This window comes from Hypanus sabinus, unplaced genomic scaffold (genome assembly GCF_030144855.1).
Source record: "Hypanus sabinus isolate sHypSab1 unplaced genomic scaffold, sHypSab1.hap1 scaffold_236, whole genome shotgun sequence".
Classification (NCBI taxonomy): Eukaryota; Metazoa; Chordata; class Chondrichthyes; order Myliobatiformes; family Dasyatidae; genus Hypanus; species Hypanus sabinus.
Window position 1 is genome coordinate 324,923 of NW_026780476.1, and position 27,242 is coordinate 352,164.

Genomic DNA, 27,242 nt, shown 5'->3' on the forward strand with positions numbered 1-27,242 from the left:
AACATAATTCTCCCGGCTGGCTGATATCTCATGAGACCAAAAAAATCAACAGATTGTCTTGAAAGGGAAGGGGCAAACAAAAACAACATCTGCTAACTTGCTGAATATCTGACTAATGAGAGACAGGGACTCACCTTTTCAGGTCACTCTCCTTGGAGCTCACAAACAGTGATTGTCTTGTCCTAGATCTGACCTATTCAGCCATGAGTGGTATTAGAAAATCAAGTGCGTTACACCCGTGAGTAACTCTGTTCTCGTTGGGACTCATTGGCGCTGTCTGTAATGAATCACACAGGCAGTATCCAAAGGCAAGAGGTAATCTGTAAATATGATGCTGATCTATAAATTCATCATCTGGAGACATCTGTTTTACTCGTTAAATTTCTTTCACAACGGTAACTCCTCAGACCTGGTAGCAGTGAAACTGAGGGATTATTTTACAGTGCAGTGGACCATCAGAGAATGATGCTGATTTGTTCCATAATTGTTGTCCATTATTCGCATAATGGAAAACCTTTCCAATTCCCTACTGATATCTGTTCTAGGAGATCAATCATTCAAATCCGGGACACAGAACATAGAACAGTACAGCACAGTACAAGCCCTTCGGCCCACAATGTTGTACTTACCCTTAAACGCTGCCTCTCTTATTTCTCAGAGCAATGTCCTAAGCCCATCCATATTCAGTTACCTTAATTCCATCATAGGTGTATATTGCTTGAAGACTATTAAATGTTCAATTCATAATTCCTCAGTTAATCAGGAAGCCCATGCCTGCATTCAGGAAGTCATTACCATTTTACGGTATGAGTGCCAGGCAGTAACCATCTCCATTACAAGATAGCCGCACTGACATTTCTTAATCTTCTTTTGTCTTTACACATCATGAGACCATAAGGCATCAGAGCACAATTGGCCATTAGGCCCATCGCTTCTGCTCCGCCATTACATCATGGGTGATTTACTATCCCTCTCAACCCCATTCTCCTCCCAGTGAACTTTGCTGACCAGACGAGTCAAGACGATACCAACCTCTGTTTCAAATATACCCAATGACCTGGTCTCCGCAGCTGTCAGTTCCAATGGATTCTGCAGATTCACTACATCGAGGCTAAATAATATCCTCATTTCTGTTCCAAATCGACATCCCTCTAATCTGAGGCTGTTCCGTCTGGTTCTAGACTACCCCACTTAGAAGCATCATCTCCACGTCCTCTCAATGCCTTTCGATTTTCCACAGCTTGAAATTAGATTCCCACTCATCCTCCCACACTCCAGCCACTACAGGTGCATCCAGGATCCACTCCCATCAAAGTCTGGTTTAATATCACAGGTTCTGTTCGTTTAGATTTCTCTCTGGATTTTTCACAATGCCATCACATATTTTCTCTGATCAGGGGATCAAAATATGCGAGTGCGGTCTGGCCAGTGCTTGTTCTTATATTCTGATCCTCTCGAAGTGAATGCTAGCATTGTATTTGCCTTTCCGAACACCAACTCAAACTGCACGGAATCCTGCACCAGGTCTCCAGAGTCTCTTTACAACTCTGATTTCTGAATTTTCTCCCAGATTCAAAAATAGTCTACGTCTTCATAATTTCTGCTAAATATATGGCCACGTAAATCACTGTACTACATGGCAGATGCCACTGACGTGTCCATTTTTACATCGGTCTATGTGGGACACCTGGTCAAATATCCTCGGGAAGTCCAAGTAAACAACTTGCACTGACTCTCTGTTGTCGACCCAGCATGCTGTTCTCTCAAAAAATTCCAACAGTTCAGTCAGGCAGGATTCCCTTCCATGGATGTTGGCCTTTTTCTTATCATGTGCGTCTGAATACCCCGAAACCTTATCCTCAATTATCGACTGCTGACATCTTTCCAAACGCTGATCAGGCTAACTGGCCTATAGTTTAAAATGATCAGTCCTCCGGAACCACTCCAAAATCTCGTGATACTTGAGTGATCATTGCTAATGTCTCCACAATCTCTTCTTCCTCCTCTTTCAGAAGCAATCGGGTGAGTTCATCTGGGCTCATCTATCTTCAGAACTTTCAGCTTACCAAGCGCCTTCTCCGCAATAATTGCAAATACGCTCACTTCGGCCACCTGACATTCTCAAATGCCTGGCACGTTCCAGTGTTTTAGGGTAAAAACATCCCAGTCCTCCAGCTTTCTACTATATTTTGTAATATTCTGTGCCCTCACCTTTGCTTTTGTGCTGCTTTGACTACCTTGTCAGCTACGGTTGATTATCCCCCCTTTAGAATAATTCTTCATCATTGTGATCTTTTGTCCTGCACCTTCAGAATTGCTCCGTGAAACTTCAGCCATTCCTGTCCTGTCATTCTCCCTGTTAGTGTCTTTTTCGAATTTATTATTGCCCAGCTCCTCTCTCATGCCGAGGTAATTCCTTTATTCCACTGTAGCACTGATACCTCTAACTTCACAATAGACAATAGACAATAGGTGCAGAAGTAGACCATTCGGCCCCTCGAGTCTGCACCGCCATTCTGAGATCATGGCTGATCATTCACTATCAATACCCAGTCCCTGCCTTGTCCCCATATCACTTGATTCCCCTATCCATCAGATATCTATCCAACTCCTTCTTGAAAGCATCCAGAGAATTGGCCTCCACCGTCTTCCCAGGCAGTGCATTCCACACCTCCACAACTCTCTGGGAGAAGATGCTCTTCCTCAACTCTGTTTTAAATAACTGACCTCTTATTCTCAATCCATGCCCTCTGGTACTGGACTCTCCCAACATCTGGAACATATTTCCTGCCTCAATCCTATCAAATCCTTTAATTATCTTAAACGTTTCAATCAGATCCCCTCTCAATCTCCTCAATTCCAGCGTGTACAAGCCCAATCTCTCCAATCTCTCTGCGTAAGACAGCCCTGCCATCCCAGGAATCAACCTAGTGAATCTACGCTGCACTTCCTCAATTGCCAGAATGTCCTTCCTTAAACCTGGAGACCAAAACTGTACACAATATTCCAGGTGTGGTCTCACCAGGGCCCTGTACAAATGCAAAAGAACATCCTTGCTCTTGTATTCAATTCCCCTTGTAACAAAGGCCAACATTCCATTTGCCCTCTTCACTGCCTGTTGCACTTGCTCATTCACCTTCATTGACTGGTGAACTAGGACTCCTAGGTCTCTTTCACCTTCTCCCTTTCAACCTGCTGGCTGAGTTTTGCTATTTTATGATCACTGCCTCTTAACGGTTTATTCAGCTGAAGCTCCCTAATCAAATCTGGTTCAATACACAACACAGAATCCAGATCCGCCTTTCCTATAGTGGGCTCAACCATAGGCTTCTCTCAAAAGCCATCTCATAGGCATTCTATAAATTCCCTCACTTGGGATTCAGCACCGACCTGATTTTCCAAAGCTACCTGGATATTGAAATTCCCTGTGACAATTTTAGCATTGACCCTTTTCCATGCTCTCCTCTCCCCCGTTGTAATCTGCAGCCTACATCCTGGCTACTGTTAACATGCCTGTATATAATTTCCATCAGGGTCATTTTACCTACGCAGTTTCTTAACATCCTCATCGTCTAATCCGACATCACCTCTTTCTCAGGACTTTTCATTTTTAATGACAGCAGCTTCGACCCAACACTTTCACCTACCTGCGTATCCTTTCGATTAAATATTTATCCTTGGATTTAAGCACCCAACTATAAACTTTTGTCAGCCACGATTCAGTGATGCCCGCCATCCATTTGTTTTTGCTCTCTCTCTCTTCCCTCTCTTCCGTTCTTGTTGTCACATCTTGTTGATGTAATGCTGCACATTGAGAGATCGAGGAAATTAATCCCATTGCATCTACTGCAGGGTGCCAGTAAATCCTTATTCTTACACACTATTGATTTAGAATTTCCTTCAGTTACTGTTTCTCTGTTAATGACTGAACCCAGGGAGGATGAGGCAGCAGCCCAATGACTGCATCTGTTCTGAAGCTACTGGTGCCATGAACAGATACTTTCCTGCACATTCTCCATGTCTGTCTGTCTGCTCCACAATAAGTCCATTGTTTCCATTTGTAGAAAGTCACTGAGCTGACAGAGAAGGGAAACCGGGCAGAGAGTTCCAGACTCTTCCTCAGTCTGGTGAATGACAAAGGCTCCCGGGCCCGGAGGGCGATGTGGGAATCCTTTCTGACATGGAGGACTGAGTTACCGAAGTTGGACAGAATACTGAGGGAAATACAGGAACACGGTATGTTAAATCCACGCTCTGAACACAAAGGCACATTGAGATAAACATTTTAGTTATTTTAATTATTTTAGCTCTGTTTCCATGGATGTTTTTATTTAATATTTAAACAGGTCCTGATCCACAGGAATACATGAACATCGGCCAAGGTTTATCGGAATTACCCACTCAGCTGATCGGTGAGTGATGAAATGCACAGTTCAAACCACATCTCAAGTGTTAGGCTGTGACTTGGCAAAGCCTGGGAATCAAAATTCGCCATTAATCATTCGCTGATCTCTGGAATCAAGTAACAATTCAAAACATCTCTCTTTGCAGCTTGAGTATTCTACAATATATTTTTCTCGTAATCCAGCTGTTGGTTCTGATGAAGCCTTCACTCCAGGTCCTAACGCTCTGGGAATCCCAACACACCCTTGGTAGGCTCCCGATATACTGTATGACCCAGTCCAGGTGACTTTTCTATCTTCAGACCTTTCATCTTCCAAGCCCCTTTTCGTTTGTAACAGCATTACACGCAATTCTGTTCGCTGATGTTCTTTACCTTTTGGAATTCTGCCATTGACTTGCACAGAGTTTGTCTGGCATTTCCTTTTCACCCGGTACTGCATCTACAACAACAGTTTCTAGTGATCCGATATCGACCCTCTCCCTTTTTTTCACTCTTTATATATCTGGGGAAGAAAAAAAAAGAACTTTGGTATCCTTTCTTATATTATTGACCATTTTTTTGCATTTCCTGCACATTCATGTATAACTAGGAGCATCTATAACATAGTTGCCTCCGACATGACCCTAGTCACTAGACTCTAGACACTAGAATACTACAGCACAGTACAGGCTCTTCCGCCCTGGATGTTGTGCCGACCCATGTATTCCTTTAAAAAGAGTACTAAACCCACACTACCCCGTGACCCTCTATTTTTCTTTCATCCATGTGTCTGTTCAAGAGGTTCTTAAATACCCTTAATGTTTTAGCCTCCACCAACATCCCTGGCACGTTAGTGGCAGAATTAAGCCATTCGGCTCAGTGAATTTGCTCTTCAATTCCTCTCTACCCCATTATCCCAGTAAACGTTGACGCTCTTCCTATTCAGGAACATATCGACCTGCATTTTAAATATATCCAATGAAGAGTCTTCCTCAGCCGTCTATGACAATAATTTCACAGATTCACCACCCGCCAGCCAAGACATTTCTCCCAGTTTGTGTCCCCGGCAGCCAGGACAATTCCCCACAGTTCTCAAGCATGTTAATATTCTGTATGAGCCTCCAATGTGGGACTTTGTCAAACACTCTACCAATATACAAGTAGACAATATCCATGTGTAACTGCATCCATCACCTTTGTCACCTCCTGGAGGAACCCAATCAAGCTGGCAAGACACAAACCTGACACAAAGCATTGCTACTGAACCCCAAACCACCTCATACTTCCTTTCCGTCCTACTCCCATGGGGCAGAAACATATAAAAGGCAGAAGGTATGTACCACCAGCCTCAACGACAGCTTTATTCTGCATTTATAAGACTACTAAATGGTCACCTACTATGTTATTATTGGCTCTTAATAATAATAAGACAATTTTATATCTAAAATTATAGCATCGTACACCTCGTAACTAATAACAACTCAGATAACAACTTAGATAATCACAATATACTCACAGGAGAGCAGACAGAATACCGTTCGGGTTTGAACAACAGATAGCAGATTATGTAATTCTATTTCAAACGCTGTGGAAAGCAGAAAACTTTCAGTGTTATATTGTCAATCAAAAAAAAACACATCTGTTTCTGTTCCTTGTGTGTTTAAGAGAAGTTCCAAATATATATAAAATTCATACAATACTTGTAATTTCTGCAACTGATGAAGCATTCGCGTAAAATAATCGTCCTAGTAACAACCACAGAGGAACAACGACCACTATCAAAATAAATGGAGGGATTTTCCAGAGCGTCTCACTAAGCCCACTATGGTTTTGTCTCGCTGTAATCCTACTCGTAATTTACCGAAACAGACAAAAATCAAGTATCTAATCAGAAAAAATACGAATTATGCCTTGATGCATCAATACATTGATGATTTGAAACTATTTGCTCTTGCATCAGTAAAGCTGAAACAAATAATTCAAATAATGGAACTAATTTCCAAATATATAAGCATGAACTTTAGAATAGGAAAGTACAGAACATGATTAAACATAAAGAAAGGTGCAATAGAGCCGGTAGAATATCAAACAGAGCATCAGGATGCAATGCAACAGAATATGAAACGGATATTTATGATATCAATAAGCAAAGAAAATAGACAATAGTGTGATGAAGGAAAACCTTCCAACAAAATTTACTTCAAGGCTGAAGAAAATCTGAATTTACTGCAAAGCTGAACAAACTTTGAATTTACATCAAGGATCAAGAAAATCTGCCAAACAGAGCTGAACAGTAAAAATATAACAAAGGTAGTAAACGCTCACTGTGCCCATACTGATGTATAATTTTGGTAAAATACCCTGGTCTGAAACAGATCTGGAAAATATGCAAAACAATAAGAACTTAAATAGCAATTTCTGGAAAACACCATGTGCACTGGAGCGCGCTTGGATTGATATGAACGAGGACAGTATGAGGATGATGAATAACAGATCTAAAAACTGAGACAACAGCCAGAAAACAAATTTCATGATCAGGGTTAATATCATGGACACATGTAGTGAAATTTTTTTTATCTGCCACAGCAGCACGAATACAGTAAAGTGTCTGAAGGGAGTCAGTATTTATGTATACAATTGTGGAAAATGTAGAATTGTATCAGCGTAAGTTAATCAGTTTGATGGCCTGGTGGAAGAAGCTGTCGCGGAGCCTGTTGGTCCTGGCTTTTAAGCTGCGGTACCATTTCCCGGATGATTGCAGCTGGAACAGTTTGTGCTTGGTGAGACTTGTGTCCAGATTGATCCTTCGGGCACTTTTTACCCCCTATCTCTGAAATGACCTTAGTAGTAGCAAGTTCACACCTACAGATGCACTGGGCTATCCGCACCACTCTCTGCAGAGTCCTGCGATTGAGAGAAGTACAGTTCCCAAACCAGGCAGTGATGCAGCCAGTCAGGATGCACAGAATTGTGCCCCTATAGAAAATCATTAGCATTTAGGAGCCATCTCAAACGTCCTCAACCATCTGTTTCTCTGTTTTTCTTTTTTTTTTGTTCAGACTAGAGAATATGCCAGGCAATCTGTTGGAATTCTCCTCTTGCAGGATGTGGGAAGTCAGTGTCCCTGACAACGATCCCTGCAAGAAGTGCTTCCAGCTGCAGCTCCTAACAGACCGCGTTAGGGAACTGGAGCAGGAGCTGGATGACCTCCGGATCATTCGGGCACTGAGCAGATTATAGATAGTAGCTTCCGGGAGGTAGTTACACCTACGAAACAGGGCAGAGCTAATTAGGTTACCATCGGGCAAGGGAAGGGGAAAGGACAGTTAATGCAGGGTTCTTCTGTGGCCATTCCCCTCCAAAATTGGTATATCAATTTGGATACTGTTGTGGGGGAGGCTTACCTGCGACAAGAGGAGAGCGGTAGTGATAGTGGATTCCATAGTCAGGGGTACAGACAGGAGATACTGTGGTTGTGACAGAGACTCCCGGATGGCTTGTTGCATCCCGGGTGCCAGGGTCAGTGATGTCTCTGATCGCCTTTACAGTATTCTGAGGTGGGAGGATGATCAGCCAGATGTCGTGGTACACATCGGTACCAATGACATAGGTAGAAAGATTCAGGATGTCCTGAAGAGTGAGGACAGAGAGCTTGGTAGGAAGTTGAAAAACAGGAGATAGAGGGTAGTAATCTCCGGATTGCTGCCTGTGCCACGTGCCAGTGAGGGTAAGAGTGCGATGCTCTGGCAGATGAACACGTGGCTGAGAAACTGGTGTAGGGGGCAGGGTTTCAGATTTCTAGATCATCGGGACCTCTTCAGGGGCAGGTGGGACCTGTACAACAGAGCCGGGTTACACCTGAACTACAACGGGACCAAAATACTTGCAGGGAGGTTTGCCAGTTTTATTGGGGAGGGTTTAAACTAGATTGGCAGAGGGGTGGGAACCAGAGTGCCAGAGTAGATAGTGGAACGAGGGTAAAAATAAATGACGTTGGTTGTTCATGCAAATTCATAAATAGTAAGGTTGGATGTGGTGGTAACAATTTCCTGAGGTGTGTATATTTTAATGCGAGAAGTATTGTGGGAAAGGCAGACGAGCTGAGGGCCTGGATTGACACATGGAATTATGACATCATAGCCATTACTGAAACTTGGCTACAGGAGGGGCAGGACTGGCAGCTCAGTGTTCCAGGGTTCCTATGTTTCAGACGTGATAGAGACAGAGGGTTGAAGGGTGGGTGGTGGCTTTGCTCGTCAGGGAAAATATTACAGCCGTGCTTCCGCAGGACAGATTAGATGGCTTGTCCACTGAGGCCATATGGGTGGAGCTGAGAAACAGGAAGGTATGACCACATTTGTAGGGTTGTATTATGGACCACCCAATAGTCAGTGAGAATTGGAGCAAATCTGCAGAGAGATAGCAGACAACTGCAGGATACAGAAATTTGTGATTGCAGAGGATTTTAATTTTCGACACATTGATTGGGACTCCCATACTGTTAAACATCTAGATTGGTTAGAGTTTGTAAAATGTGTTCAGGAAAGTTTTCGAAATCAATATATAGCTGTACCAACTAGGGAGAATGCAATATTAGATCTCCTATTAGGAAATGAGTTAGGGCAGGTGACGGAAGTGTGTGTCGGTTAACACTTTTTTCCCAGTGATCATAACGTCATTAGTTTCAACTTAATCATGGATAAAGATAGATCTGGTCCTCAGGTTGACGTTCTAAACCTGAAAAGGGCCAAGTTTGAAGAAATGAGAAGGGATCTAAAAATCGTAGATTAGGGCAGGTGGTTCTCTGGCAAGGATGTCATTGGTAAGTGGGAGACCTTCAAAGGAGAAATTTTGAGAGTGCAGAGTTTGTATGTAAGTTAAAGGCAAAATGAATAAGAATAAGGAGCCTTGGCTATCGAGGGATATTGGAACTCTGATAAAGAAGAAGAGAGAGATGTATAACATGTACAGGCAACAAGGAGGAAATAAGATGCTTGAGGAGTATAAAAAGAGTAAGAAATTACTTAAGAAAGAAATCAGGAGGGCTAAAAGAGGACATGAGGTTGCCTTGGCAGTCAGGGGGAAGGATAATCCTAAGAACTTCTACAGGTATGTTAAGAGCAAAAGGATAGTAAGGGATAAAATTGATCCTCTTGAAGATCAGGGTGGTCGGCTGTGTATGGAACCAGATTAAATGGGAGAGATATTAAATGGGTTTTTTGCATCTTTATTTAATGAGGAAACTGGACTGGAGTCTAAAGAAACAAGGCAAACAGGTAGGGAGGTCATGGAACTTATACAGATTAAAGAGGAGGAGCTGCTTGCTGTCTTGAGGCAAATCAGAGCAGATGAATCCCTAGGATCCGACAGAGTATTCCCTCGGACCTTGAAGGAGACTAATATTGAAATTGCAGTGGCACTGGCAGAAATATTTAAAATGTCGATATCCACGGATCGGGTGCCAGAGGATTGGAGGATAGCTTATCTAGTTGCGTTGTTTAAAAAAGGCTCAAAAAGTGAGTCGTGAAATTATAGGCTGGTAAGTTTGACATCGGTAGTAGGTAAATTAATGGAAGGAATACTAGGAGATAGGGTCTCCAGGTATTTGGATAGACAGGGACTTATTAGAAACAGTCAGCATGACTTTGCACGTGGTAGGTCATGTTTAATCAATCTATTAGAGTTAATCGAGGAAGTTATCAGGAAATTGGATGAAGGGAAGGCAGTGGTTGTTGTCTACATGGACTTCAGTAAGGTCTTTCGCAAGGTCCCGCATGGGAGGTTAGTTAGGAAGATTCAGTCGCTAGGTATACATGGAGAGGTAGTAAATTGGATTAGACATTGGCTCAATGGAAGAAGCCAGAGAGTGGTAGTGGAGGATTGCTACTCTGAGTGGAGGCCTGTGACTAGTGATGTGTCACGGGGATCAGTGCTGGGTCCATTGTTATTTGTCATCTATATCAATGATCTGGATGAGAATGTGGCAAATTGGATCAGCAAATTCACTAATGATACAAAGATTGGAGGTGTAGTGGACAGTGAGGAAGGTTTTCAAAGCTTGCAGAGGGATTTCGGCCAGTTGGAGGAATGGGCTGAAAAACGGCAGATGGAGTTTAATGCGGACAAGTGTGAGGTATTGCACTTCGGAAGGTCAAACCAAGTTAGAACATACAAGGTAAATGGTAGGACACTGAGGAGGGCAGTATAAGAGAGGGATCTGGGAGTATAGATACATAATTCCTTAAAAGTGGCGTCACAAGTAGATAGGGTCATAAAGAGAGCTTTTGGTACATTGGCCTTTGTAAATCAAAGTACTGAGTATAAGAGTTGGAATGTAATGGTGAGGTTGTATAGGACATTGGTGAGACCGAATTTGGAGTATTGTATGCAGTTTTGGTCACCTAATTACAGGAAGGATATTAATAAGGTTGAAAGAGTGCAGAGAAGATTTACAAAGATGTTGCCGGGACTTGAGAAAGTGAGTTAAAGGGAAAGTTTGAATAGGTTAGGACTTTATTCCCTGGCATGTAGGAGAATGAGAGGTGATTTGATAGAGGTGTATAAAATTATGATGGGTATAGATAGAGGGAATACAAGCAGGCTTTTTCAACTGAGGCTAGGGGAGAAAAAAGAACAGAGGTCATGGGTTAAGGGTGAAGGGGGAAAAGTTTAAAGGGAACATTAGGGAAGGTGCTTCTTCACGCAGAGAGTGGTGGGAGTGTGGAATCAGCTGCCAGATGAAGTGGTGAATGCGGGCTCACTTTTGACATTTAAGAAAAACTTCTCCAGGCATATGGATGAGAGGTGTATGGAGGGATACTGGCCAGATGCAGGTCAGTGCGACTAGGCAGTAAAATGGTCCGGCACAGCCAAGAAGGCCTGGTTCTGTGCTGTAATTTTCTACGGTTCTATCTGAGGTGACAGAGGTGCTGTTGTGCCTTTTTTCACTACACAATTAATGTGGGCAGACCACATGAGGTCCTCAGTGATGTGAATGCCGAGGAACTTGAAGCTGTTCACTCTCTCAACCCCAGATCCATTGATGTCAATAGGGGTTAGCCCGTCTCCATTCCTCTTGTCTTTGCGACATTGCATCCAGCTCCTTTGTTTTTGCGACATTGAGGGAGAAGTTGTTTTCTTGTCAACACTGTGTCAGGGTGATGACTTCTTCTGTGTAGGCTGCCTCGTTATTATTTGAGATTTGGCCAATAAATATAGTATCCTCAGCAAATTTAATTAGCAGATTGGAGCTGTGGGTGGCGACACAGTCATGCGCATACAGAGAGTAAAGGAGGGAGCTTAGGACACAGCCCTGAGGGGCTCCTGTGTTGAGGGTCAGAGGGGCAGAGGTGAGGGAGCCCACTCTTACCACTTGCTGGTGATCTGACAGGAAGTCCAGGACCCAGCTGCACAAGGCAGGGTGAAGGCCGAGGTCTCTGAGCTTCTTGTCAAGCCTGGAGGGAATGATGGTATTGAATGCTGAACTGTAGTCTAATAACATCATTCTCACACAAGCATCCCCCTTCTCCAGATGTTTAAGGAGGTGTGCAGAGCAGTGGCTGTTGTGTCATCTGTTGATCGGTTGTGTCGGTAAGTGAATTGTAGGGGGTCCAGTGTGGGTCGTAACAAGCTGCAGATGCAGTCGTTGACCAGTCTCTCAAAGCATTTGCTTATTATTGAGGTGAGTGTGACAGGACGCCAGACGTTCAGGCATGTTGCCTTAGTCGTTTTAGGTACAGGGACAATGGTGGATGATTTGAAGCAGGAGGGAACTCTACACTGGGAGAGGGTGAGATTAAAAATATCCGTAAATACACCTGCCGGTTGTGCCGCGCGCATCCTGAGTACCCGCCCTGGGACGCCGTCCGGTCCCGCAGGCTTGCGACTGCCCATTCGTTGGAAACACCTGCGAACTTCAGCCTCAGAGATGACCAATGTGCAGGTCGCTTTGTCGGCTCTCCCCGGGGTCTCAGTGTTGGCGATATCGAACAGAGCGTAAAGAGACTTAGATCCTCTGGGAGACAGGCAGCGATGTTGGCAGCACCACTGCACTTAGCTCTGAAGTCTGCATTGGGGTGCAGAGCTTGCCATAAGCTGTGTCTGTTGTTGGTGGAGAGCTGTGTCTGAATACGATCTCTGTGTTGTCGTTTCGCTGCCTGGATGACTTTGCACAGATCGGAGCTGAATTTCGTGAGCTCCTGCTGATCACCGGCAATGTAACCAGTCGGTCACACGGCAAGTGCTGTTCACACAGGACTGTTGATACAAATTTTGTGGTTTGGGAAGTCCTGACCGATTTCTGAAGGAAATCATCTCCCCTCTGTGACAATAACACACAAATGGGGGATGTTGTTATTACACAGCTGCGATAATAACAGCCGGGAACTCCCTTGGCAGCCGGAAAGGTTTACACAGCAGCACCAGGTACTCCAGATCCGGGGAACAAAAGGGTTTGAGGGCATGGACATTCCGGGGTTCCACCAAGCATTAATGATCATGAAACCTACCCTAAATCCTGTTCTCTTCCCAAATAGGTGTGTGTGTGTGTGTGTGTGTGTGTGTGTGTGTGTGTGTGTGTGTGTGTGTGCGCGTGTGTGTGTGTGTGTGTGTGTGTGTGTGTGTGTGTGTGTGTGTGTGTGTGTGTGTGTGTGTGCGTGTGTGTGTGTGTGTGTGTGTGTGTGTGTGTGTTTGGTGGTACTGGATGACGACACGATTGTTGATCCCGGTAGGGGCCAATTCTGAATCTGTGGACTCGGGAGCAGTTGGGACACAGGGACAGCTGGGATGCAGGCGCTTGGGTAGTTGGATCCTTCTTGCATCCCCTCTTCTTTTCAGCACTCGCTCTTCTGGGTTCCTCAAAATTCTTGGCTTTTCCGTGGATCAGCGACTGCCACTCGTTGACCTCCATATTTACCTGAGAGAGACTCTGCTTAATTTGGCCCTTGTACCTCCTGCGCGGGGCACCACGATCTCTCTTGCCCTGAGAGAGTTCTCCGTAGTGTACTGCTTTCGGTAACCTGGAGTTGTCCATGCGAGACATGTGGCCTGTCAGACGGTGGATCTGGCTGAGCAGCGAAGTGGCTTCAGGGCCTGGAAGTTGAACATATATAGCTGTGCATGTCTGTGTGATTATATGAAATATTAAACTAAATAAGTAGTGCAGAAATAGAAATTTAAAAAGAGATTAGTGAGACAGTATCGATGGGTTCAATGTCCATTCGGAAACTGCATGGTAGAGGAGAAGTTGCTCCTGAATCGTTGAGTGTGCGCCTTACTCCGTTCCTCGTGAACCAGACGGTGATGCAGACAGTTACAATGCTCTGCAAGTTACACCTGTAGAAATATTCAAGTGATGTTGAAAACTCCTGATGAAATATTGCCACTGTTGTGCCTTCTCTGTAGCTGCATCGATATATTGGGTCCAGGTTAGATACTCGGAGATATTGACAGCCAGGAATTTGGAATAGCTCAATCTTTCCACATCAAATCCCTCTGTGAGGACTGGTGTGTCGTGTTCCCTCATCTTGCCTTTTCTGAAATCCACAATTAGCTCTATTGACATAGATGTCGACAAGGAAGTGTCGAGCATCTGTCTCAGAGTTGGAGACTTCTTCCCAGAAACAGAAGGGATCATTGTAGCAATACAGGACAAGGTTGTTGACACATGTAGTTATCAATAATACAGAATAAACGACCAATAGGTCCATGACGATATATGCTGAAAATTATAAGAGAAACTACAAACAATCCTACTTTAAAAGATCCTGCAGTAGTTCAACTGAATCTCATTACTTGCACAAGCAAAATAAAATGGCGAACAACATTCACAAAAACATTGCTTAAACTACAACTGATGAAAAACCCCATAATTTACTAAATATACAAGCCTCTTCCACTTTTGGAGTTAGAGTCCTTCATATCATACTGCATCCGATCATTATTTCAGATAGGATAATATATGATCTGTGTTCGGATGTAATTTTACAGGATAAACAAGCAAAAGCAACCTTTTAAATATATATAGCCATTCCAAACACACATAACTTACAGAAATGAATTAGTAAAAAAAAAATACCAGAAATATATTGAATTAAAAGGGCAAAATGAAAGACTATGGATCACGAACAGGGTATTATTTATCCCAATCGTAATATCGATAACTGGTATCATCCTAAAGGCTTTACAGAATAGTATTAATAAATTAGGCCCACACGGCGATAATCGTGTAAATCTTCGAAAACCCATAGCACTATACACCACGAGAATAGTCTGAAATCTCCTGTCAATTGAGTCATATGTGTGCTTGGCTATGCCTGTACCTCAGGTTTTACCAGTTTAGGCTAAGATAATAATAATAATAATAATAATAATAATAATAATAATAATAATAATAATAATAATAATAATAATAATAATAATAATAATAATAATAATAATAATAATAATAATGACTTATTTATAAAGCACCTTTCATCCAGACGATGCCGTTCAAACCGCATCACAACGGGATAAAGTGCAAACTAGAAAACAAAAGACAGAATGTGTCAGTCCTAATATACACCTCAGACTTCTGCACAGTACTGTAGTTTAAGGTGTTGAATTCTACAGTTTAGGAACATAGTCCCAAAAAAACTCAACGCTGACCTCCCAATGATCCTTTGGCCTTCTACTTATCGTCTGCCTGCACTGCATTTTATCGGCAACTGAAACACTGTTTCCCTGAACTATTCTGTTCCATTTTTCCTTGTACAACCTCATTGCACCGATGTGATGTAATGATCTATTTGGATCGCATGCAGAAAAGTTTTCCATTTCACTGTGGTGCATGTCACAATAATAAACCAATTTACCGATTCATTTTCAATAATACATCGCCCCTCGGTTGCTTAAGATTGTTATAACCGGGGGGTGGGGGAGGGGGGTGACAGTGCGGATGAGCTGCAACGACCTATTAAATGCTCCCATTGGCGAGTAGCCTCTGTCCAGCTCTTGGTCTTCACGTGCGGTTTAGCCACTAATCCCGGTGGAAGCGTTTCTTCTGACAGGAGAAGGGGCAGAGGTGGGTTACTGGTGCCTTACAACCAGTCACTTTGGGCAGATGGGGCTTGTCGGCTGTGATTGACAGCTCACCCAGGAACAAGAAAACTCTGATCTCAAAACTCCACTGCCTTGTAACTGTAACCCCTCATGGGGAAGAGTTTGGGAGTAAACCCAGTGGAAAAGCCTGGAGCTGGAGTCCCTGAGTCAGTGTTAAATGGTGTTCAACGCAGACTGGCATCTCCTGCGACACCTCTGGTGCCAAGCTGTGTCAGTCTATGTCGTTCCTTTGTGTTCATCAGATGCATGGAGAGAGGGAGCTTGCTACTTCGGCAGAAGCTTCCTCTCCATATCGGAGTGTCCCGGCTTGCAGGGGCAGGACATCCATGGTCGACTCTGACAGACGGAGGCCTCCTAAGACAGCGCCACACACCCCCACAGCAAGATTGATGAGTAGCAGTTGCAAAGACTTCACCACCCTCTCCCACAGACACAATGTACATCACTGAGACAGACGCTTGTGGCTTCTTCCATTAAGAGAGATTCCATCTTTCCACCAATCCTCCATCACTGCGATTGAAAACTACCCATTTTCATCTCTGTCATTCCGATGGGTTATCGATCCACAACTTCACTGTGATTCTCCCCCAGACGCTGCCTGACTTGAGTATTTCCCGCGTATTCTGCTCCTGTTTTGATGCGAGCAGTGGACACCTGTGACTCCCCAGTGTGCAGACTGGCCAAAATGCAGTGTCCTGCTCTCCATAGTTCCACACCAGATCAACATTAACATCGTCTGTCAATGAGTCAAACAATGCCTTAAATATAGTGAAATGTTGTTGTAAATGGAGGTGCAGTCAGGATTGCAATAGGATATTCAAGATTCAAAAACTTTATTGTCATTCCAACCGTACATCAGCTCTGCAGGGCAGAATGAGACAGCTTTTCCCAGGAGCAGTGCAATCATAACATAACAAACGCAACACTAAATAATAAACACAACAATAAGTAATAAAACACAACAGCCACATATCGCTTTAAATCAAGTTGTAGATGTTCGGTCCAAGTTAAAAGTGTCCAAAGCAGAGCAGCTATTTAGCAGTCTGACTGCCTGTGGGAGGAAGCTGTTTAGTAGCCTTGTGGTTTTAGTTTTGATGCTCCTGTAACGTTTACCTGATGGCAGATGAACAAACAGTTCATGGAGAGGGTGTGAGGGTTTTTTTTAATGATGTACCGTGTCTTCTGGAGGCATCGACGTTGAAAGAGGTCTTGGAAGAAGGTAGAGAGACCCCAATAACCTCTGCTCCCCTAACCACCCCCTGCAAGGCTTTTTTGCCGGCAGCACTGCAGCTGGAGTACCAGGTTGTGGTGCAAAAGGTCAGCACACTCTCAACCACGCCTCTGTAGAATGTAGTTAAGATGTTAGTGGGGTGTGATGCTTGTTTAAGCATCCTCAGAAAGAACAATCAGGGGAATGTTCACCTTCACAAATAACTAGAACCAGAACCAGAAGTTCTTAGTCAGATGAGCCGTTTAACGTTTGGAATATGTTCTCTGTTCCCATGGAAGATGTTCAACAGAAACACAAGGAGACTCTGCGGGCACAAACTGAAACACTGAGAGTGAACACGATCCTGATGACGGAGAAGGTGAAGGTTTTCCAGCTGGCTGATCGATACGTTGAGTTCACGGTCATTTCTACTGTTCGAGATCGGACACTGGTGGAACATGAGCTGCTGGCAAGAGGCAGAGACCATGAGGATTATAGAGAGAAACAACTCCGCAGACAGCTGGAAAAAATCCGTACTGATCAGTTATTCCAGAGCAGCTTTTCCCGGAGTAAATCCAAATCTGGGAGTTCAGCAGCAGTGGCCGGAGTCCCGGGGATCGGGAAAACAACGATGGTACAAAAGATTGTTAATGACTGGGCCATGGGAAAAATATATCAACAGTTCCAGTTTGTCTTCAGTTTCAAATTCAGAGATTTAAACAGTATTAACTGTCGAATAAACCTGAAGGAACTGATTCTGGATCAGTATCCTTACCTTGGGAATATCCTGAGAGAAGTCTGGAAGAACCCAGAGGGATTACTGTTTATATTCGATGGTTTAGATGAATTCAAACACAAAATCGATTTTGCGGACAGTCGGAGAGATAGAGAACCCAAGCACCAGTGCCCAGATCCCGAGTGGAGGTGTGAAGTGTCGGACATTGTGTACAGTTTAATCCAGGGCAAGCTGCTCCCAGGGTGTTCAGTGCTGGTGACCACCCGCCCCACTGCGTTACATTTATTGGAAAAGGCGAATATCAGTGTCCGGGCTGAAATCCTGGGATTTGTTGATGAGGAACGGAAAGAATATTTCATCAGACATTTTGAAGATCAGACGGTGGCGGAAGCTGTTTTCAATTATGTGAAGGAGAACGAGATCCTGTACACCATGAGCTACAACCCCTCCTATTGCTGGATCCTCGCTCTGGCACTGGGCCCCTTCTTCACACAAAGAGTCAGGGACCCACAGCGAGTTCCCAAGACCATCACCCAACTGTACTCCTACTATATTTACAACATCCTGAAAAACCACGGCCGTGAGATTGAGAACCCCCGTGATGTGTTACTTAGGGTTGGTCAGATGGCCTTCAGAGGAGTGTCCGAGAAGAAGATTGTGTTCACAGATGGAGATTTGATCAACTACAATTTTCAGCCTTCCCAGTTCCTGTCCGTGTTCTTGATGGAGCTTTTGGAGAGAGAGGATTCTGCCTGGAGCGTGGTGTACACATTCCCACACCTCACCATCCAAGAGTTTGTAGCTGCAGTCGCACAATTCCTGACTATACATCCCGGGGAATTCCTGAAATTCCTCACTGATGCCCACAACACGACAGATGGGCGATTTGAGGTATTTCTCCGTTTTATTGCTGGTCTTTCCAACCCAATGACAGCTCGGGGCCTGGAGGAGTTTCTGGGTCGATTTCTTCATCAAACAACCTGCCAGGTGATTGACTGGGTGAGGGAGGAGGTTAAACGCCAGAGTGGAAACACGAGCAGTGAAGCTGGTAAAAGGAGGCTCCTGAACACATTGCACTACCTGTTTGAGTCTCAGAATCGTGGGCTGACTCAGGCCGCACTGGGATCTGTGAAAACACTTTCATTCCATGGAATGACGTTGAACCCGATTGACTGCGCGGTCCTGTCTCATGCCATCGGACTCTGTGATACAATAAAACACCTCGACCTGGGGAACTGCCGCATTCAGTGTGAAGGAATCCAGCGGATGGGACCCGGGCTGCACAAGTGCCAGGAGTTGAGGTAACTTGATTTATCTCTCACTCTGAACTCTATTGTGTCATTTCAATGTAAAGTGATTTGGGTTAAACTGTGATAAATCAGATTGTGAAGAATTGTGACAAATGCCCAGGGGATCGGTCAGTAATTCCCCAAGGACGGGAGGGTTCTGTGGTTCCCTGTGAAGGGATGTTGGAGACTTCATCAGATCAGTGAATAACGACCATTGGTTTAATGGTAGTAAATCACAGGAATCGCCGTGTTTCTCGCTGCCTGTGACACGTCCATTGACAATGTTCCTTCTCGCTGTTATTGACACCCAGACCGACACTGACTGCAGGAAGTGGGTTAGAGATTCACACCCCCTTCCCGGTGAGGGACAAGAGACCGTCAGCAAACTGCCCCAGTGAGAAGGAAAGAAATACCATTGTGAGATTATCCTCCCACTGCCATACCACGTGTGTGACTTCGCTGACTACCAAATACACAGAGAACGAGGCCGCATCTCCTCTGGGTCTCTGTTCAGACCCAACACACACGAACAAAAAGTTTCTGCATCCTCCCGTCTTGTAGGATTATCGTTTACCCTTGGAATCCTCCTGCGGGATTTTTCATCCCTATCCCCCTTCGATTCTTCGGGATCTCGTCCCCTTCCCCATTCCTCCTGTGGGATCTCAATCCCCCATCCCCCTTCCTCCTATAAGATCTATCCACCATCCCCCTTCCTCTGGTGGGATCTCTCTCCTCCATCCCACTTCCTCCTGTGAGATCTCTCTCCCCCATCCCCCTTCCTCCTGTGGTATCTCCCTCCCCCGTCCCCCTTCCTCCTGTGGTATCTCCCTCCCCCGTCCCTCCTGTGGGATCTCTCTCTCCCATCCCCTTTTCTCCTGTGAGATCTCTCTCCACCATCCCCCTTCCTCCTGTGGGATCTCTCTCCCCCGTCCCCCTTCCTCCTGTGGGATCTCTCACCCCCGTCCCCCTTCCGCCTGTGTGATCCCCATCCCCCGTCCCCCTTCCTCCTGTGGGATCTTTCTCCACAATCCCCCTTTCTCCTGTGCGATCTTTCCTCCCCATCCCCCTTCCTCATTTGGGCTCACCATTCCCACTCCCCCTTCCTCCTATGGGCTCACCCTTCCCAATCCCCTTCCATCTGCGGTATCTCTCTCCTTCATAACCCTTCCTCCTGTGGGATCTCAATACCCCATCCCCCTTCCTCCTGTGGGACCTCTATTCTCCATCCATTCCTCCTGTGGGATCTCTCTCTCCCCCATCCCCCTTCCACTTGTTTGATTTCTCTCCCCCAATACATCTCCTCCGGTGGGATCTGCTTTCCCCATCCCCCTTCCTCCTGTTGGATCTCTATTCCCCATCCCCCTTCCTCCTCAGGGATTTCTGTGCCCCATCCCACTTCTTCCTGTGGGATCTCTCTGTCCCATCCCACTTCCTCCTGTGGCACCTCTATTCTCCATCCCTTCCTCCTGTGGGATCTCTTTTCCCCATCCGACTTACTCTTGTCAATACACTCTTCCCAATCCCTTTCGTCCTGTGGAATATCTCTGCCCCATCCGCCGTCCTCTTGTGGGATCTCTCCGCATCCCCCTTCCTCCTGTTGGATCTCTCTTCCCCATACCCCTTCCTCCTGTTGGATCTCTATTCCCCATCCCCCGTCCTCCTGTTGGATCTCTCTTTCCCATCCCTCTTCTTCCTGTGGGATCTCCCACCCCCATCCCCCTTCCTCCTGTGGCACCTCTATTCTCCATCCTTTCCTCCTGTGGGATCTCTGTTCCCCATCCCACTTACTCCTGTCAATACACTCTTCCCAATCCCTTTCGTCCTGTCGAATCTCTCTGCCCCATCCCCCTTCCTCGTGGGATCTCTCCGCATCCCCCTTCCTCCTGTGGGATCTCTCCGCATCCCCCATCCTGCTGTGTGATCTCTCTCCCCCATTCCCCTTCCTCTTGTGGGATCTCTCTCCCCCATTCCCCTTCCTCCTGTGTGATCTCTGTTCCCAATCCCCCTTCCTCCTGTGGGATCTCTCTTCCCAATCCCCTTCGCCCTATGGGATCACTCTGTCCCATCCCCATTCGCCCTGTGGGATCTCTCTGACCAATCCCCCTTCCTCCTGTGGGATCTCTCCCCCATCCATCTTACTCCTCTGGGATCTCTCTCCCACATCTTGTGAGATCTCGCTCTACCACCCCCTTCCTCCTGTGGGATCTCTCTCCCCATCCCCCTTCCTCCTGTGTGATATCTCCTCCACATCCGCTTCCTTCTGTGTCTTTCCATCCTTTACCTTAGGTGATGTCTCTTCCTGCATCTCCCATCGACATTTCCCGATTCTCAAATCTTCCTCACTGTTTGACTTCTCCCCTTCACACCTGCCCTTTCCGACTGCCTCACGTCAGGAACACTTTTCTAACCATTAGGGAATGAGAGAGAATATGTGGAGTTTACAGGGTCACACCGACAGACGAAATTACTGACATTCAGTGAATTCATTGGAGCTGGGCAGTGAGGGACAATGACAGTGATGGGATCTACGATCAGTGAATTAATAAAGGGTTTAATGTTTCCTGAAATATCCGAGTGAGAGAAATGCCCTCAGACCCACGGTTTTAATCACTATGTTTATTAATTTGTCTGTTTGTGTTTAGACTGAACGATAATAAACTGGGGGATTCAGGAGTAAAACTGGTGTCTGCGGCTCTGGGGAACACGGAGTGTAAAATACAGAAACTGCGGTAAGTACCAGACTGTGGGAGATTGTGTTTGCAGTCACTGGGTGTCTGACACTGAACATTAATGTGATCAGTAATTGTGTTACTGATAAACACTGGGGATCTGTACCGTTTCCTGTCTCTCTGTTTCCTTCACCCTCACTCTCTCTCATCTCCAGGCTGGGGTATGTCGGTCTCACAGATTCTGGTTCCGAGGATCTCGCCTCCGCTCTCAGTACAAACCCGTCACTGACGGAGCTGAACCTGAGTGGTAATAAACTGGGGGATTCAGGAGTGAAACTGGTGTCTGCGGCTCTGAGGAACTTGGAGTGTAAAATACAGAAACTGCGGTAAGTCCCAGACTGTGGGAGATTGTGTTTACAGTCACTGGGTGTCTGACACTGAACATTAATGTGATCAGTAATTGTTATACTGATAAACACTGGGAATTTGTACCGTCTCCTGTCTCTCTGTGTCCTTCACCCTCACTGTGTCTGATCTCCAGGCTGAACATTAATGTGATCAGTAATTGTTATACTGATAAACACTGGGAATTTGTACCGTCTCCTGTCTCTCTGTGTCCTTCACCCTCACTCTGTCTGATCTCCAGGCTGAACATTAATGTGATCAGTAATTGTTATACTGATAAACACTGGGAATTTGTACCGTCTCCTGTCTCTCTGTGTCCTTCACCCTCACTCTCTCTCATCTCCAGGCTGAACATTAATGTGATCAGTAATTGTTATACTGATAAACACTGGGAATTTGTACCGTCTCCTGTCTCTCTGTGTCCTTCACCCTCACTCTGTCTGATCTCCAGGCTGAACATTAATGTGATCAGTAATTGTGTTACTGATAAACACTGGGAATTTGTAACGTCTCCTGTCTCTCTGTGTCCTTCACCCTCACTCTCTCTCATCTCCAGGCTGAACATTAATGTGATCAGTAATTGTTATACTGATAAACACTGGGAATTTGTACCGTCTCCTGTCTCTCTGTGTCCTTCACCCTCACTCTCTCTCATCTCCAGGCTGAACATTAATGTGATCAGTAATTGTTATACTGATAAACACTGGGAATTTGTACCGTCTCCTGTCTCTCTGTGTCCTTCACCCTCACTCTGTCTGATCTCCAGGCTGAACATTAATGTGATCAGTAATTGTGTTACTGATAAACACTGGGAATTTGTACCGTCTCCTGTCTCTCTGTGTCCTTCACCCTCACTCTCTCTCATCTCCAGGCTGAACATTAATGTGATCAGTAATTGTTATACTGATAAACACTGGGAATTTGTACCGTCTCCTGTCTCTCTGTGTCCTTCACCCTCACTCTCTCTCATCTCCAGGCTGAACATTAATGTGATCAGTAATTGATATACTGATAAACACTGGGAATTTGTACCGTCTCCTGTCTCTCTGTGTCCTTCACCCTCACTCTGTCTGATCTCCAGGCTGAACATTAATGTGATCAGTAATTGTGTTACTGATAAACACTGGGAATTTGTACCGTCTCCTGTCTCTCTGTGGCCTTCACCCTCACTCTCTCTCATCTCCAGGCTGAACATTAATGTGATCAGTAATTGTTATACTGATAAACACTGGGAATTTGTACCGTCTCCTGTCTCTCTGTGTCCTTCACCCTCACTCTCTCTCATCTCCAGGCTGAACATTAATGTGATCAGTAATTGTTATACTGATAAACACTGGGAATTTGTACCGTCTCCTGTCTCTCTGTGTCCTTCACCCTCACTCTCTCTGATCTCCAGGCTGAACATTAATGTGATCAGTAATTGTGTTACTGATAAACACTGGGAATTTGTACCGTCTCCTGTCTCTCTGTGGCCTTCACCCTCACTCTCTCTCATCTCCAGGCTGAACATTAATGTGATCAGTAATTGTGTTACTGATAAACACTGGGAATTTGTACCGTCTCCTGTCTCTCTGTGTCCTTCACCCTCACTCTCTCTCATCTCCAGGCTGGACAAAGTCGGTCTCACAGATTCTGGTGCCGAGGATCTCGTCTCCGCTCTCAGTACAAACACTTCACTGACGGAGCTGAGCCTGGGATCAAACTCTCTGACAGACCGATCTGTCCTCGCTCTCCGCCACCTCATACTGACCCACCGGAGTCTGGGGCGGATCGGGTGAGTGTTTGTGTTAATGTTCAATGTGATAAAATATCAGCGGATCCGCGGGTTTTCTGGTGATATTTGTCTGTGAGTGTTGTTGAAACATTTACCCCGGTACCCTGTTACTGACACTGTTGTGTGATCTGTTTATTTCATCTTTATTCTCCCATCTGTTTCAGGCTGGGGGGGAATCGGTTCAGTCGGACCGGGGGGAAGAAACTGAGATCTCTAGAGGGAGCCAGACCCCGACTGAGAGTGTGGATCTGAACATCTGAATGTGTAAACATCCCCGCCAGCGGGACGGGGAGATTTGGCCGACTCCCCGCCCTCGTCTTTAACGGCCGCGCGCCGGGGCTGATTCCCAACGGTTTTAACGGAACCGGCTCGGACCTCGCGCTGTGTACATCGCTCGGAGCGGTCCCGCAGTGACGTGTTTCCGCCTGCTGTCCGGCGGGCAGCTTCCTTCGAGACTCCCACGTGACACCCCGGGGAATTACCCAGACAGGAAGAGCCCGGGGGCCCGTTACTCAGTCTGCGGCACCGGTATCCCGGAGTGGGGGGGGGGGGTGATGATCCCCTGAGAGAATCCTTTTGCTCCCTTTGCTGAGGACGGTGCATTCGGCAGCCTGGCCGATAAAATGATGTTAAATGGATAAATCCCTCAGCAGTGACCCTGGATCTGCAGCGATCCCGGACACGGCCCTGAAGTGTGATTTTAAAATCATCTGTTCCCCGATGCAGAGTGACGGTGAGAAACGGGACTGATTATTCAAACTGTCAGTTCTTGTCGCCAGTCAGTTATATCGTTTTGAAGTCTGGAAAAAAATATAAATGAAGGTTTCTTATTGCTGTGTTCACACATATGGACAGTAAAATTTGCAGTAAATTACCAAAAAATTGTGATAAAGAAAGGATTATTTCTCTTATAATAATTACAGCACGGAAACAGGCCATCTCGGCCTTCTAGTCCGTGCCGAACGCTTCCTCTCACGTTGTCCCACCGACCTGCACTCAGCCCATAACCCTCCATTCATTTCCTGTCCACATATCTATCCAATTTTACTTTAAATGACAATTTCGAACTTGCCTAAACCACTTCTACTGGAAGCTCATTCCACACAGCTGCCATTCTCTGAGTAAAGAAATTCCCCCACGAGATACCCTTAAACTTTTGCCCTGCTAAGTCCCAATTCATGTCCTCTTGTTTGAATCTCCCCTACTCTCAATGAAAGAAGCCTGTCCACGTGATCTCTATCTATCCCCCTCGTAATTTTAAATGCCTCTACCAAGTCCCCCCTCAACCTTCTACGCTCCAAAGAATAAAGACCTAATTTGTTCAACCTTTCTCTGTAACTTAGGTGCTGAAACCCAGGTGACATTCTAGTAAATCTCCTCGGTACTCTATTTTGTTGACATCTTTCCTATAACTCGGTGACCAGAACTGTACACAATTCTCCAAATTCGGCCTCACCAATGCCTTGTACAATTTTACCATTACATCCCAACTCCTATACTCAATGCTCTGATTTATAAAGGCCAGCAGACCAAACGCTTTCTTCACCACCCTATCCACATGAGATTCCACCTTCAGGGAACTATGCACCATTATTCCTAGATCTCTCTGTTCCTCTGCATTCCTCAATGCACTTACACTGTTTGTCCTATTTTGATTAGTCCTACGAAAATGTAGCATCTCACAATTATGAGCATTAAACTCCATCTGCCCTCTTTCAGTCCATTCTTCTAACTGGCCTAAATCTCTCTGCAAGCTTTGAAAACCTACTTCATTATCCACAACGCCACCTACCTTAGTATCATCTGCATAAGGATTACTATGAGATTTGGTATTATTAGTAAACCCTAATGAAATGTTTTCAAAACAAAAAGTAAAATCTATATTAATGTATTGATCTATAAATTGACAAACATCAACCCAGAATGTTTTAGCACGTTCACAGTCCCAAAACAGATGAAATAAACCACAACCAGAAGTCAATAGACAATAGGTGCAGGAGTCGGCCATTCGGCGCTTCGAGTCAGCACCGCCATTCACTGTGATCATGGCTGTCCATCCCCAATGAGTACCACGTTCCTGCCTTCTCCCCATATGCCTGGGCTCCGCTATCTCTATCTAACTCTCTCTTGAAAGCATCCAGAGACTTGGCCTCCACTACCTTCTGGGGCAGAGCATTCCACAAATCCACAACTCCCTGGGTGAAAAAGTTTTTCCTCAACTCCGTTCTAAATGCCCCTCCCCTTATTCTTAAACTGTGGCCTCCGGTTCTGGACTCCCCCAACATCGGGAACATGTTTCCTGCCTCTAGCGTGTCCAAACCCTTAATAATCTTATATGTTTCAATCAGATCCCCTCTCATCCTTCTAAATTCCAGTGTATACAAGCCCAGTCGCTCCAATCTTTCAACATATGACAGTCCCGCCATTCCGGGAATTAACCTCGTGAACCCACGCTGCAATCCCTCAATAGCAAAAATGTCCTTCCTTAAATATGGCGACCAAAACTGCACACAATACTCTAGATGGGGTCTCACCAGCTGAAAAAGAACCTCTTTGCTCCTGTACTCAACTCCTCTTGTTATGAAGGCCAGCATGCCATTAGCTTTCTTCACTGCCTGCTGTACCTGCATGCTTACTGTCCGTGACTGATGTACAAGGACACCTAGATCTCTTTGTACTTCCCCTTTTCCTAACGACACCATTCAGATAGTAATCTGCCTTCCTGTTCTTGCCACCAAAGTGGATAACCTCACATTTATCCACATTAAACTGCATCTGCCATATATTTGCCCACTCACCCAACCTGTCCAAGTCACCCTGCATTCTCCTAACATCCTCCTGACATTTCACACTGCCACCCAGCTTTGTGACATCTGCAAATTTGCTAATGTTACGATTAACCCCTTCATCTAAATCATTAATGTATATCGTAAATAGCTGCAGTCCCAGCACCGAACCTTGCGGTACCCCACTAGTCATTTCAAAGGGAATAGAATATAAAAGCGGACAGATAACACTGAGCCTTTATAAGACACAAGTCAGCCGCACTTGCAGTATTGCCAACAGTTCTGGGCCCTGCATCTCAGAAAGGATGTGTTTTCTTTGGAGAGAGTCCAGAGGAGGTTTGCGAGGATGATTCCGGGAAGGAAGGGGTTAACATATCAGGAGCGTTTGGCAGCTTTAAGCCTGGACTCACTGGAATTTAGAAGAATGCGGGGGGTGGGGGCAGGAGATCTCATTGAAACTACCGAACGTTGAAAGGAGTGGATAAGGTGGGCATTGGAGAGGATGTTCCTTATGGTGGGGGGGGGGGGGGTATCCAGAACTAGATCTCGTTGTACTTCCCCTTTTCAGCAAGAACGACGAGTCAGCTGACATAGAGGAGGTGCCGCGGCTAACAGACTGGTGCAGAGCCAACAACCTGTCTCTGAATGTGAACAAAACAAAGGAGGTGTTTGTTGACAAACAAAGAAGGGCGCGGAGTGACCACTCCCCGCTTGAAGGTAAGGGGAGGGAAGTTCAAGGGGGATATTAGAGGAAGGTTTTTCACTCAGAGAGTGGTTGGTGCGTGGGATGCACTGCCTGAGTCAGTGGTGGAGGCAGATACCCTGGTGAAATTTCAGAGACTACTGGATAGGTATATGGAGGAACGTAAGGTGGGGGTTATATGGGAGGCAG

General features: G+C 45.4%; 1 protein-coding gene and 1 long non-coding RNA gene across 2 annotated transcripts; one reads left to right on the top strand and one right to left on the bottom strand.

Annotated features, from left to right (window-relative positions):
* Positions 1–3,205: 3,205 nt before the first annotated feature.
* On the bottom strand, positions 3,206–21,153 carry LOC132387926 (uncharacterized). The gene is made up of 3 exons (XR_009510094.1): positions 20,998–21,153; positions 14,852–14,904; positions 3,206–3,804 (listed from the first exon to the last, which is right to left on the bottom strand). It is a non-coding gene; the product is annotated as an uncharacterized LOC132387926 (long non-coding RNA).
* On the top strand, positions 4,119–26,757 carry LOC132387925 (NACHT, LRR and PYD domains-containing protein 3-like). Its single transcript, XM_059960242.1, has 7 exons — positions 4,119–4,236; positions 4,347–4,412; positions 16,991–18,728; positions 21,359–21,445; positions 21,601–21,771; positions 23,397–23,564; positions 23,729–26,757. Exons 1-7 carry the CDS (start codon positions 4,161–4,163, stop codon positions 23,814–23,816), a joined length of 2,394 nt encoding a protein of 797 aa, XP_059816225.1. The 5' UTR covers positions 4,119–4,160; the 3' UTR covers positions 23,817–26,757.
* Positions 26,758–27,242: the final 485 nt, after the last annotated feature.

What these genes read in the sequence shown, in the direction of transcription:
- LOC132387925 (XM_059960242.1), top strand. Translation starts at nt 4,161, where the DNA reads ATGTGGGAATCCTTTCTGACATGGAGGACTGAGTTACCGAAGTTGGAC. An exon ending in CACAAGTGCCAGGAGTTGAG is followed by an intron (nt 18,729 to 21,358) that starts GTAACTTGATTT and finishes GTTTGTGTTTAG; the next exon opens with ACTGAACGATAATAAACTGG. An exon ending in CGGAGTCTGGGGCGGATCGG is followed by an intron (nt 23,565 to 23,728) that starts GTGAGTGTTTGT and finishes CATCTGTTTCAG; the next exon opens with GCTGGGGGGGAATCGGTTCA.